This window comes from Rhinatrema bivittatum, chromosome 3 (genome assembly GCF_901001135.1).
Source record: "Rhinatrema bivittatum chromosome 3, aRhiBiv1.1, whole genome shotgun sequence".
Classification (NCBI taxonomy): Eukaryota; Metazoa; Chordata; class Amphibia; order Gymnophiona; family Rhinatrematidae; genus Rhinatrema; species Rhinatrema bivittatum.
The window spans coordinates 296,923,109-296,936,632 of NC_042617.1; the positions used below are offsets into that span (position 1 = coordinate 296,923,109).

At 41.3% G+C, this 13,524-nt stretch overlaps 1 protein-coding gene across 5 annotated transcripts in view; it reads left to right on the forward strand.

Moving 5' to 3' along the window:
• LIMA1 (LIM domain and actin binding 1) overlaps positions 1-13,524 on the forward strand; it is a 236,304-nt gene that overhangs the window by 143,106 nt on the left and 79,674 nt on the right. For 4 of the 5 annotated variants that reach the window (XM_029595006.1, XM_029595009.1, XM_029595008.1 and 1 more), the window contains exon 4: positions 6,315-6,770. The exons of the other annotated variant lie outside the window; for it this stretch is intronic. In XM_029595006.1, coding sequence (XP_029450866.1) covers positions 6,315-6,770 — 456 coding nt within the window. The remainder of the gene's footprint in view (positions 1-6,314; positions 6,771-13,524) is intronic. 5 annotated transcript variants of the gene reach the window in all.

Below are 13,524 nucleotides of genomic sequence, written 5' to 3' on the forward strand. Positions count from 1 at the left end.
CTTGGCTGAGTTTTTGATCTCTTGACAAGTCTACCAATCACCCTTTTCAGTCGGGGGAAGAATCCAGGCCTTTCTGGAGTCATGGAACAAAAGACCAATTGGTTCTCAAGATGGTGGAATCAGGATACAGTTTCCATTTCTCTTGGTCATCATTTCTTCCTTATTCTGTTTTCAGTCTGGATCCATCTCACTTAACACAGCTCTGTCTGAAAGTGGAATTGCTTCTTTAGCAGTGGTGGACAGAGATTCTACTCCCGATACTTTATCCTGGAGAAATCTGGGGGACTGAGGCCCATTCTGGATCTGGGAAGCCTGAGCAATCTACTCTAAGAAAAATTCAAAATGAAATTCCCTCAACACGATTCTTACCTACATCCAAAAGAAGAAATGGATGCACACTCTTGACCTGAAGAATGCATATGCCCACAAACCCGTCCATCCCCACCCACTGTCATCTTCGCTTCAAGTGGAGTCTTCCCATTATCAATATAAAGGACTCCCCTTCAGGCTGTCTGCAACTCCAAGGGTCTTCACCAAGTACCTGGCTGTAATAGCACACTTACATTATCAGGGAGTCTGTCTTCCCATACCTGGATGATTGACTAATCATGGCCAACTTCCAGGAGAGCATACTAATCTCCTTGTAAAAATCGATCCAGCTTTACAGAAGCTGGGATTTTTGGTGAATTTCAAGAAGTCAAATCTAATGCTGACCTAGAAAATACAATTTTTGGAGCATGGATATATTCCCTACGAGAGTTTTTTTCTTTAGTCTGATAAAAGCATAGTAATGACGGCAAGTTTTTTTATGGTAGTAACTGCCGCTCTTTGCTGATTACCCCTAAATTTTATGTTAAGGGTAGTAATATTTACAATCAGAACCAAACTGTCAAACCCATAACAAATTTCTGCTAGCAATTTTTTACGAGGTGCGCATCCTTCTTGATAGTTCAGACAATGCTGCTTGAATGTGCTTTGCTTTTGGATTTGACCGTAGAAGCAGTCCAATGTTTTGGGTTTTTTTCCCTCTTGTGAATGGGCAAACACTCGGATCACTGAAGCAAAACTTTTGAACTCACAGTACTCAACAACCAAAGAAGTCTTAATTATTTTAGTTCATATGGTGGCATCCATTCATGTAGTTCCATTAACCCACCTTCATATCTGCCACCTGCAGTGGGGTCTCAGCTGTCAGTGGGACCAGCTAACTCAATCCTTGACAACCAAAATACAAGTCTCAAGAACATGAAACAGGAATTGCACTGGTGGCAAACAATCACGATTTCAATAAGGAGCTCCAATCAGTCTGCTCCCTCATCAAGTAACCTTAGTGACACATGCCTCCACAAAAGGTCAGGGCCACCCACATTGGACCTTTATGAACCAAAGGGAATTGTTCTCTCCTAGCAAAACATTTTTAGATCAAGATACTAGACCTGAGTGTGATCAGATACACGCTGTCAACTTTTATGCACCTTCTCCAAGAGAGAAGCATTCTAATTCAAACTGATAGCCAAGTGGCCATGTTCTATGCCAACAAGCAAAGTGGCACAGGGTCATGTACTCTCTAAGAAGCGATAAGGATATGGGAATGGGCATGCAAACATTAAGCTGTTCTGCAAGGTACTTATCTTCCTGAGATCTCCAACACATTTGACAGATTGTCTCTACAAAGTTTCCATCCTCACCAGTTGTCTCCGCAGCAATCAACAGCCAACAAATTATTCAGTTAGCAAGGGGTTGTCCAGCAATTGACCTGTTTGTGTCAGAACAGAAAACTTGAAATTTTGCTCCATTCTTTCCCGCAAATTCAGGTCAGCTCATGAATCTTTCCTGCTCAACTGAATACATCTCATGTACGCTTTTCCATCCATTCCTCTGATATTCAGCACAGTGAAGAGTTAAAGGATCAAGCTCTAATGATCCTCATAACTCCAGCATGGCCCAGACAAACTTAGGTCCTTTGTTTTCAGTTTAAACCAATTTTTCACCCATAAATTCCCAGATTTTTCCAAAGCTGACAGTCTTTGAACCAATTAAAACTTTTTAGGCTAATTAAAAAAAAAACTGCTCCAGACCCGCAGATGCAGCATTTGAAGGCCTTCAGCCAGCGCTGGAAGTCAAGAGTGGGCAAAAGCCCATGCTGTTTTAAGTCCTGCCTATCCTCCAGCAAAAACACTCACCTTTCAGTGCCACCCATGCTGTTTCAAATCCTGCTTCCTCACCCCCAAGCAGCCAAAGTGCCTGCTATTTGTTGCTGTGAATGTGTTTGAAGTGGGCTCTGTCCATCAGAAGCACTTTCTGACAGGCTTCCTGGTCCTGCACAAAAGCAGAAGTGCAGTGCTGCCGAAGGAAGGAGGAGAAGCCACCACTGGCAAAAATCAATGCTTTTGCAATGCCAGGGTGGGCAGGAAGAGAGGCAGATTCTTGGCTGGAGAGTGGGGGGAGAGAGGGACATGACAAGCAGAAGATGGGGATGCTGCTATGTGGGTGGGTGGGAAATTTGCTTCATGTTTTTTTTCCTGGCTTCTGTTCACCAAAATAAACTTCTATATTTTCACAGAAAAATGAGTTGGGTTTTTTTAACTCGTTTTCTCCTGTTTTTTGTTCTTGTCATAAAAAACCTTAAAACTCCTGGGGGGAAAAAAACAATAAAAACCGAAAAGGAAGGTCCCTATGCATAATATACAGATTTCTAGCATTCCACTGATTGACCTGGGAACAGACTCAACCTTATTAACTCAAGAAGGAAGTCTATTCCATTCAAATCTCCCATCCCTCAACCTGTTTGGATGTTGAATGGTTGGTAACACTGGTCTACAGCCAAAATGTTTCCGAAATGAATGTAGTCAAACCTTACTAAAACTCGGGTCATTGAGAATGAAAATGATGCTTAAAATTGATTGACTTTGTTTTTCAAGATATGCTACTGGGTCAGTATATACGAACTTTGACTTGAATTGTGGAGGATAAGTGAGTTAAGAAGGGAGAAGATCTCAAATTAAACCAGAAATGATGCATTTAACTGTGTATTGCGTGGCAAGGAAAAGACAGCATGGAAAGCCTTCCAGTTAGTGCTGGTAAATTTTCTCAGAAACAAGGCAGTCAACTACTAGGAGTTGATAGAAAGCCTTGGCCACAACATTTCACTAGATACATTTTTTGCGCACTCATCTAGATTTTTTCCCCCCAAACTGCAGAGCAGCGAGTGAGCCTGGCAAGTGATTTTCACCAGGACATTGCAGCACTGGAAAAAAAGTATCTGGGCAAATGGAGCCCATCAATGCTTGCAAGCTATTGTTGGACTGTGACAAGAGAAGTTCCATTTAATTAATACAAGAGGCAAATCAAGAAGAACCAAGTAGCCACTGAATTGACTAACCTATACATATATAAAAACATAAGTTGCCATAGGGGTCAGATCAAGGGTCCATCAAGCTCAGGATCCTGTTTTCAACAGTGTACAAGTCGCAAGTACCTAAACAGATAGATCTCATGCTACTAATGCCAGTAATAAGCACTGGCTAGTTCCTAAGTCAACTTGACTAATAGTTTATGGACTTCTCCTCCAGGAATTTGTCCAACCTTTTTTTAAACCCAGCTAAGCTAAAGCCTTAACCACATCCTCTGGCAACAAATTCCAGAGTTTAATTGTGCGCCAAGTGAAAAATAATTCTCTGATTTGTTTTAAATGTGCTACTTGTTAACTTCATTGTGCCCCCCTAGTCCTCCTATTATCTGAAAGAGTAAACAGTCAGTTCACATTTACCCATTCTAGTCCTCTCATAATTTTGTAGATTTCCATCATACTACCCCCCCCCCCTCACAGCCATCTCTTCTCCAAGCTGAACAGCCCTAATCTATTTTGCCTTTCCTCGTAGGGGAGATATGCCATCCCCTTTATCATTTTGGTTGCCCTTCTCTGTACCTTCTATATAGATATATAGATAAATAGATATAGTTTTTGGCCTTTTGTTTCACTGTAAATTTTATTTCTATAATCCTTTTGCTGATTTAATTTTTAAAATGTTACATAAATAGGACTGATGAAATATTATACAACCATAAATACACAAAAAGACCTGTTTGCAATTTATGATTAAAATAATCTGTGTACTTAGATGTAAAATGTAAAAACTTGGAAACAGTAGCCAATCAGCTGTTCTGTCATATTTGAATTCAGCACATCAATAACAAATAGCACATTTTATCACAGAAGCAGACTACTTCTAAAATGTGTATACCAGTGTAGACTCAGATCTCTCTCTACCCAGAGATACTAAGAGCAATAGTGTCTCCCAGGAAACCATTAACTAGAAGAGCCCAAGGCTTTAAGCACAAAAGATTCTCCATATGGTGTCAGCATAATGCTTTGGACCCATTCTCATGCGAACCCCCCCCCCCCCCCCCCCCCCCCAAACATTTACTAACCTATGTGCCTTTTTTTGAGTCAGGCTTGGAAAGTTTGTTTACTGTAAACAGTGTTTTCCATAGGTAGCAGGATGAAATAGCCATGCTAAATATCTGCCCATCTAGCTAGATTTAGCTTTCAAATCAACTGAGGAGACTCAGGAGGCAACACCCGCACATGCTGCTTAGAGCTAAAAACTCTACTAGCTAGAAGTAGTAGGTCCATTTGGTGCTGCCAGATGATGTTGCACAGGTCATGACTAATTCATCTTGCTATCTATGGAAAACATTTAAAGTAAGTAAACATTTTTTCATCAATAAGCAGGGCTGAATTAGGCAGAAGGTCACTAATCCCAGCAGAAACAGTCTGCTTCTTCAGAGGCTAACCAAAAAGCTGGAAGTCAGCAGCAGATTCTGAATCAGATCCCCACCGGCAAACCAGATTTATTTTGTTATCCCAGGGTTGGTACTGAGGAGTCAAAAATGTCTTCTGTGGAAAATAGTAAAATGGATAATGCAGTATATAAATGTTTTAAATAAATGATGTGGGATGAAATTGCTTTCCTGTGGTTTTTCTGCCTTGGCCCACTATGTCAAGCAACAGTCTGCTTTTCCCTATCTTTACCAAACAAGTCTGGATTTGGTTTCGAATTGTTTAAAATCATGCAGTGAACAGCCTTTCACCAGGTTTTGTTACATTTATAACATTTGTTACATTGATCAGAGGTTACTGCTGGTGTGTTCATAAAAGCTGGTGCAGTTCATAAAAGGCAAAAGATTATACTTTTGCTTTGGAACTCACCCTTGTGTTTAAGGCTCTGCTCATATATTCAGTGTGTATTGCTCTCAGATGTTGGTGCAAAGGGCTTTGTTTCCAAAACTGGTTTCTCTTGTTGCCAATATGTAGAAATAAAAATTAACAAAACATGTAATTATTTTAAATTAATTTTTAGTCAAACATTTCTTGACTAGCTTTCGAGAACTAATATGCTGTTCAGGTCAGAATTCAAGTGAAGACAACAGCAGCCAAACCTTTTCCCAATATATAGTCAGTGTTTTGAAAATGGCAGACCCAGAATTTATGGATGTGCCTCAAAATACTCATAACTTGAGTTAAAATTTAATTTGCCAGTGCTAATGTAGGCTTTGATGTAGAATTAAATTTGTAGTCTGTTTTAATTAAGTGTAAATGAAGAGTGCTTTCTAATGTTTAGAAAGCTGCACTAGCTTCTGATTTTTGCATGCACCTATAATGGGTCATAATTAACCAACAATGTTACTTGATCTTTCAAGACCACATAAATATCTCCATCTGCAATAAAGTTGGTAAAGGGGTGTGAGATTTATAATGTTATGAGACCTTTTTTTATTGGGCTAATCTATTTAGAACTGGCTTTCTTTTGAGAGTTATACTTCTCAGATTGGTATGAAATATGCTAAGGATGTTGATTGGGCATAGAGCAGCAGAGAAAGGAACAGTCTGCAACAGCATTACTTAGTTCCCTACAAAATGAGTATAATTATATAGCTTCTCTTTATTGCATTTTAAACTTCTCTTTATTGTACAAAAGTAAAGGCGCTTTTTAGTTTTATAAATTACCTACTCACAATACTTTCATTCTTTTCCTCCCGTTTCATTTTTGTCCTTATAAGGCTCTCCTGTTGTATCACTTCCTGCTTTTGCTCCTGATTTTTCTCCATCTCCCCCCACCCCAGCCATTCAGGGGTGTGGATGCTTTTTACATATGGCACAGATCTAACTATTCACAGCTGTCTGAAACAACTCTGGATAAGGATCAGCTCCAGAGTCTTCCGTTTCCTTGCACACACACACAGGGTGGGGAAGTATTTCAGTTCTTTCACCAGGCAAGTTGTAACTGAAATTAACTTCTTGTTCTTTTTAGAACACAGAAAACCTTCCCCCAAATTTTAGAAGGGGGGCCCTGAGTGTGTTAAAGAAGAAGTGGGAGACTTCAGTGTTAGGATCGGCACCTTGGAAAGAAGGCCAACCAAGCAGCTGTGCTGAGGTTAGGCAGAAGGTCACCAGTCCCAGCATCACAGCGGAAACGGTCTCTGCTTCCTCAGAGGCTGACCAAAAGCTGGAGGTCAGCAGCAGATCCCAAATTGGATCCCCACCGGCAACTCTCAGTTGTTTTCAGTATCCTAGTGTTGGTACTGAGGAGTCAAAAACAACATCTGTGGAAAACGGTAAAATGGAAAACCATCTCAAGGATGGCAGAGAAGAGGGGAAACTTGAACCAGGCGAGAACTTTGAGCCTTCTGGGAAGATTGAGAAGTATAATGTTCCACTCACCAGCCTAAAGATGTTGTTTGAGAAGGGAGATGCAGCGCAGACCAAGGTAAGCCCTGGCCTGAGAAACATGGATGACCTCTTAAATAAGATCCTGTATAAAGTGGTAGAAAAGTTTTTAGCATTCTAGAAAAGCATTTTTCTCTGGCAGTTTGGGGGTCTGTGTTCATTGCTGAAGTTACTGTTTTCGTTGTAAATACTTGAATAAGAATAGCCATTTATGTCTTTAAAGCTTTTTACACAAAAGTGGTAGCTGAAAATAGAAGCTATACTAAGTGTAATTTTATTACATAAATCAGTTTGTGATTCCTATTATCCTAAAGTATAACTGTACAAAATAATTTGTGTTTTGAGCAAGTTTTCTAAAATAGAAATGGCATTTGACTCCCTTCCTTTACTCTGATTAACATCCTGCTCTGTGAAATTCTGCTGTTGTCTGATACAGCAGTGCAAGAATTTCTGCCAAAACTGTGGAATATGATAAATGGTCCATTCAGGAATTATCCTGTGCTGAAACCCGAATCATTGTTTCTCTGTTCTCAGTTGTGCATTTCAACAAATGTGTGCTCCAGCAACAGCTAAATCCTTTCAGAACAGAGCACCCACTAGTTTTGCCTGGCAAATTAGAGAGCTTGCTTTTTAGTACAGCTGCTAGTGAAACATGATCATTTGTGTGGACTGCACTCTGTGTCCCCAGGGAGAATTGCTTAACTAGAAAATGAGTTGCATATGTCAGTGACTTATATCACTGCCCTTGGGGCTCTCAGGTCAGTGCATTTTCCAGCCTGCTCAGTTTAGTTTTCCTTTATGCTCAGTGCCTCATAGCATTTATTAACAAAATAAAAATCTCCAAAAAATTTGTAAAGCATTTATACTAGGCAATTCTCAGTATCTCATTGAGTGACTGGATTATTTGGCCATGTTCTATACAGCTGTAAAGCATTTACTAGAATACCATGTGCTGGCAATGAACCAGCAAGTCCATTTTTGCTCTCCAGTCTCAATTTAAAGATTTTGTAGAAGTTTCTAAATGACATTAATTTTACAGAAGAAATAAGCAGGACTAGAGTACTTAATTACTCCAGTGGTTAGGTCCAGCCCCTTCTGAACTTTGTTTAAATCCAAGACAAGTTCTGTTGTCATAGAGTTCTGCAAGTTTAACTTAATTTTAAATAATCTACACTAGAAGTATAAAGGTCTAGGAAACAGAGTTAATTTTTTAGGAATACATTTTCTTCATGGCTTTGTATAGGAAAACTTTGACACTTTCTTTTCCCTAGCCTATACACTGAGGGAAGCACAAAAAGTGCTGTGACTGTGGGAGATATATTATTGTGAAAGTCTGAACTTGAGTGTTGGGTGCATTGGGGACTGGATATACTGCTGAAGGATAGCTTCCATGGGAGTGGGCAGTCCAGCCTTTGTTATGGCCTGTGAGGAGCATTCTGATCTTGGAGGAGGTTGCTGCCTCAGTCAGGTATGTTCAGATTCAGGTGGAAAGGCCAGGAGAAGGGTTTTGTGTAGGGAGATTTAACGATTGTGCATAAAACAGATAAGACCTCTGAACCTTTCCTCAAATTTGTAACAGGGAAAAACAGGTTCTCAAGTGAGTTGGAGGGTTTGGAACATTCCATATCTGAAGTGAAGCTGGGTGTCAAGCATAAAGACAGATATGCTTTTATACTAGCACTTAAAATAAGTTATTTTGTTTAATATAGCATAATTCTATCTAAGGCACCTGCACGTGCAGTGTCCAGATAGGAAGACGTCATGCACATCTTTAACCTAGACACATTCTGTCACAGATGTATTGTGTAAGGTGAGGTATTAAGCTTTAGGACTTCTAGATGAACAGTAGCCTCAACTCATTTAAAGCTCTTCAGCCTTCTATACACCTATACCAACAGCTGCCAAGAGAAACTATAGAGGAAGCAAATTATCCTTGGATATAATATAGGTGGTGTAATAGGTATACTGATAAAAGGAAGGAACAAGTGTAGTACCAGACTCAGGTAAAGAGATGCAGGGTGTAAATGACCCAGAAGATTTGAATACAACACATTGCAAATAATTCTTCTCCCCCCTCCTCCCCCCCCCCAAAAAAAAAAAATACAGGTTTAGCAGGTATTCTTTCTAGGTATAAAACATTACGGTTAAATTACAACCGATTTGTCTTGATTTAAATTCTACTATATAGAAAAGGCTTGCTTCTTTCTGTAAAGAATGCTAATGTTCTGTCTGGACCTTATTTACTATAGGATTTGAGTAGAGGTTAATCCCATCAAAATGTGCCTGTTTGTGTGGTGTTATATCCTGTTTTGTCCTTCTGTTATCACTATAGCTGTTGAATGTCATCTGTGAGCGTTCCATGCTTATTACATTACTTCAGCCTGCTTTTCCAACTGAGGTTCTTGGAATTTGAACCTGGCTTCAATCCAGAGGCTGAATTTCTAAATTAAAGAGCAGTTCCCCCTTGCTGAGCTAATAGACCAGTGTTCTTCATTGTAAGGCCTGGGAACCAATGGCAGCTCCTTTCAATCCTTTGGGGTTTCCTGACACTTACCCCCCAGTATGTACTCTCCCACCACCACCACCTCCAATAGCATGCTGCCTCTGGAATGGCTGTTCTGTTTTCTTCCAGCACCATGCAGCTCTCAGTGAGTTTGAGCTGCTCAGTGCCCAAACTTGCATTATTTTCTAGAGAAGTGGTTCTCAACCAGTGGGTCATGACACACCAGTGTGTCGCCACACTTCCCGGTCTCCTGCTGATCCAGCTGCTCCCCCTGCCCCAGTGAAATAGGAACTTATCTTCCCCCCCCCCGGGCTTAAAATGCTGATAGCCTGGGCGGGACGCTGGAGTCAGCAGTACCAGCATGAACTCTTCTCTCCCCCCCCCCCCCCCCCGCTGCCCGGAAGAGGAAGTGGTATGCAGCAGCCAAGTGCGTGGAAAGAAGAGACCATGATAATGCGGGCAGCATCGGCCCAAAGAAGAGAAGAGAGGCACGGCCTGAAGAATGAGCAGCACAGCGCGGAGCACAAGAGGAGCAACATCAGCCCCTGCGGCTGATGGGACTCCTTTCTCGAGGCTGCGAGGGCTGTAAGTGGAAGAGGCTGCTGCTGCTGGTTGGTGGGGAGAGAGAGAAAGTGGGTGAGTGAGAAAGCATATGTGTGTGAGATCCTTTGTGTGACAGCATGTATGTAAGTGAGTGATTGAGAGCCTGTTTGCGTAAGTGTATGATTGAAAATCTGTTTGTGTGCAAGAATGTGTGATTGAGAGCCTGTGTGTGAGAGAGCTTGAATGTAAGAGAATGATTGAGAACCTGTATGTGTAAGTGAGAGAGATCATGTGTGTATGATTAAGACCCTGTGCGTATAAGTAAGAGAGAGAGCATGTGTCTGTGATTGAGAGCATGTGAGTATGCTATGTGTGTAATGTGTGATTAAGAGCCTATATAAGTGAGAAAAAGCATGTGTATATGTGCATGATTGAGAGCCTATATAAGTGAGAGAAAGCATGTGTATATATGTTACTCCAGGGGGAATTCTGCGCACAAAAACTTAAAATTCTGCAAACTTTATATTGGTCAAAATATGACAATTTACATGACAGTCTTTAATTACATTTTAAATTAATACAGAAAAAAGTTATTACTTAGAGATGCAGAATTTTAAATATTTTGAGCAGAATTTCCCTAGAAATTCACTAAAAGTGTCCCACATTCTCTCCCTACTCCCCTGGCCACTTGCCCTCTCAAGCCCCAACTCCTCCACCTGCCAATATGTCTCCCCTCCACCTCTAGGCTCAACCCCTTCCACTCTATCACCAGTCCCCGAGTTTGACCCCGTTCTCAGTACTGCCCTTCACATAGGCTCTCTCTGTCCATCCCTCTCTCACACACACTTGCTCCCTCTCTCTAGTACACATACACACACCCTCACACTCTCACACACACACATCCCCTCATACAGGTTCCCTCTCTTGCATACACACCCACACAAGCTCCCTTTCTCTCTCACACATACATCCTCACCCAGTCTATCTGTCTCTCTCTCATGCACCCCTTCACACAGGCTCTGTCTTACACATACACAATCCCGCCACACAGGCTAGCACCCTCACATACACACGATCCCTTTTTCATACACACGAGCTCCCAATCTCACACACACACACTCCTTCACAATTTCTTCATATAGGCTCCCTCTCTCTAGCATCCCCTCCGCTCTCACCTCCAATGCTTTCGCTCTCACCCTCCCCTCCTCTCTCACACCCCCTCTCCTCCCCTCTCTCTCACAGCGCCTTTTCTCCCTCTCCTCTCACACACACACACATTCACTCTCACCGGGACTCTTCAGCTTCGCCATGAGTGGAGCACCCTCCATTCATGGCGCTCCGGGGACCTTCATCTTTGCTGCGAATGGCGCACCGGGGCCTTCATCTTCATGTGCTCCGTTCGTGGCATGCGGAGTCTCCTCTGCCATCTTCTGCACAGAATTTGGTAATTCTGCGCTGGGGGGAATTCTGTGCAAATTCTGCGCTCCGCAGTAGCGCAGAATTCCCCCAGGACTGATAAGTGTGATTGAGAGCCAGTGTGAGAGAGAGCACTTTTATGTGACAGAGAGGAGAAAGTTGCAAGCAAACATTCCTCCTCCTGCAAATTCAAAGCAATCTGTCACCTGGATATCAAACAATCCAAGTATGCAGAGCAATGCATTTTTTTATCCTTATTTTTCATTATTGGATTTTTGTGTCTGCTATTTTGAAATATTTTATTGGTATCTAGAAATTTTTGATATGAGATTTTAATTATTGAATATTCCATTCATCAGCTATTTTGAAATCAGTTCTTTTTGATTGTATGGTTTTACTGCTATTGATTTTATATTTCTTTTTCCTTTCTTACACTGTATACAGTCTCTCTGGCATGTTGCAGTTTCCAGTTCAGTTTTTATCTGCATGTTTCTGGTTATGCTTTATGGTCTCTTTATTCTTTGATAAGTGATGGTCAGCACATGTGACTGAGGTATTCTGCTGGCATGTAATTTCTGTGTAGGGCTCTGTAGCAGCCTGGCTTGATCCATTTTCCTAATAGGTGTATTGGTGTCTTAAGGTCTGGTGTAATATTTTCAGTGTTGCCTTTTCTTAGTAAGGTGGTTACTGTTTAAGTGCTGGAAACTGGTGCTGTTTTGGTATGGGATGTTTACTAGAGATATGCATTTGTTTTTCACGAATTAGACAATTTCAACAAACTTGCCTAATTCAACTTGGTTCAGGGGCACCAAAAAACGAATGGAATTTTTCCAAAATTTCGGAAATGTATAGTTTGTGTTAGTGTGCACTAACTTTAAAATGTTTGTGTGCGCCAACTATGGTTAGTGCACACTAACACGAAAACCGGGACCCATGAAAAAAAATGCAGGAAAAATTAAATTTCCCATGGGAGTCCGATAACGAAGCCCAAACTGAAAGAACTAAACAATGCACATCTCTGTTTACTATTTATGCAATTTCTGTTCAGAGTATTTACCTTTCCCTTGTCATTCTTAACAATAAAAAAAATAATACTGGGCCTTTATTTTTTATTTCTGCTGTAAATTGTAATGAGCATTGTGTCACATGTGAGCGTTGTCTGTCAGGTGTGTCACAATGGGGAAAAAGGTTGAGAACCACTGCTCTAGAGAGCATGGAAGTTTGGGCACCACATGACTCAAACTCAGCCGAGAGCTGTGTGGTGCCAGAATGGAACAGAACAGCTGTTCTGGAGGGGAGATACTGGCAGAAAGAGAGCCCCTGGAAAAGAAGGGGGATTAACACAGATGGAGAGTCAAGTTAGATAGGGGTTGGAAGAGACTCGTGAGATTGAGACTGGTGGGGGGAAATGGGCTGGAGGGGGGCAGGCTGGGGGAGGGGTAAGATGGACTGAGGGGGAGAGAGAATGTGAAAGGCAGCAGACATTTTTATTTGTACCAGTTACTCTTGACTATGCCGGAGGCAGGACATATCACCAGGCTTCCTATCGTAAAAGAATGAACTCTACTGAACTACTTATCCAGAAAACCCTCAATTGAGAACACAAACAATAAATATCTACGGTAATACTGGAACACATAAAGACACATTTACAAAGAAATCTGATAGTACAAGTTGCACAAAAGAGCTAACACTGAGTTTCATGACATAAATCTGGAAAAAACCATGTTTTCGAGCCCATATACAAAACCTGATGATTACAAAAATGCAAGCTCATACTATCCTGAACCTGAGGAAATACAGGCTTAATTAGCAGTGTAGCTCTGTTAATGTAAGAACATAAGTTGCCAGATTGTTACACAGAAGCAAAGACACAGTCCAGACAGATTCAATTGGAGCCCTTCACAAGCTTCTCTCTCTTCTCTCCCCCCCCCCCCCCCCCAGCAATAATTTTGAGTGCCTTGATCCCATTTATAGGGGGCTGTTGTGGCAGGGTTAGACTAAGGCTGACAGATTCCTATAGGGTGAATCTGGGGCACTTGTTTTCCTGTACCAGTATTAAGCAAGCATTCATTGGGAGGGAAGAGGAGGGGATTGTCCAGTGGACTGCCCCATGGAAAACTGCAGTAATTTACTCTCAAAATATACTTAAAAGCATAGAGGCTGGTATTCAAAAACAGCCAAGCTCCTAAATTTAGGTCCCTAAATTAAATGGTTACGTTAGGATCCTAAATTCAGCTGAAAATAAGCTTCCTATGTTTTCAGATGAAAATTCACCTAAATTTAGGCCTGCTATTCATTTGCCTTGACTTAGGGTCCTAAATTAGGTGCC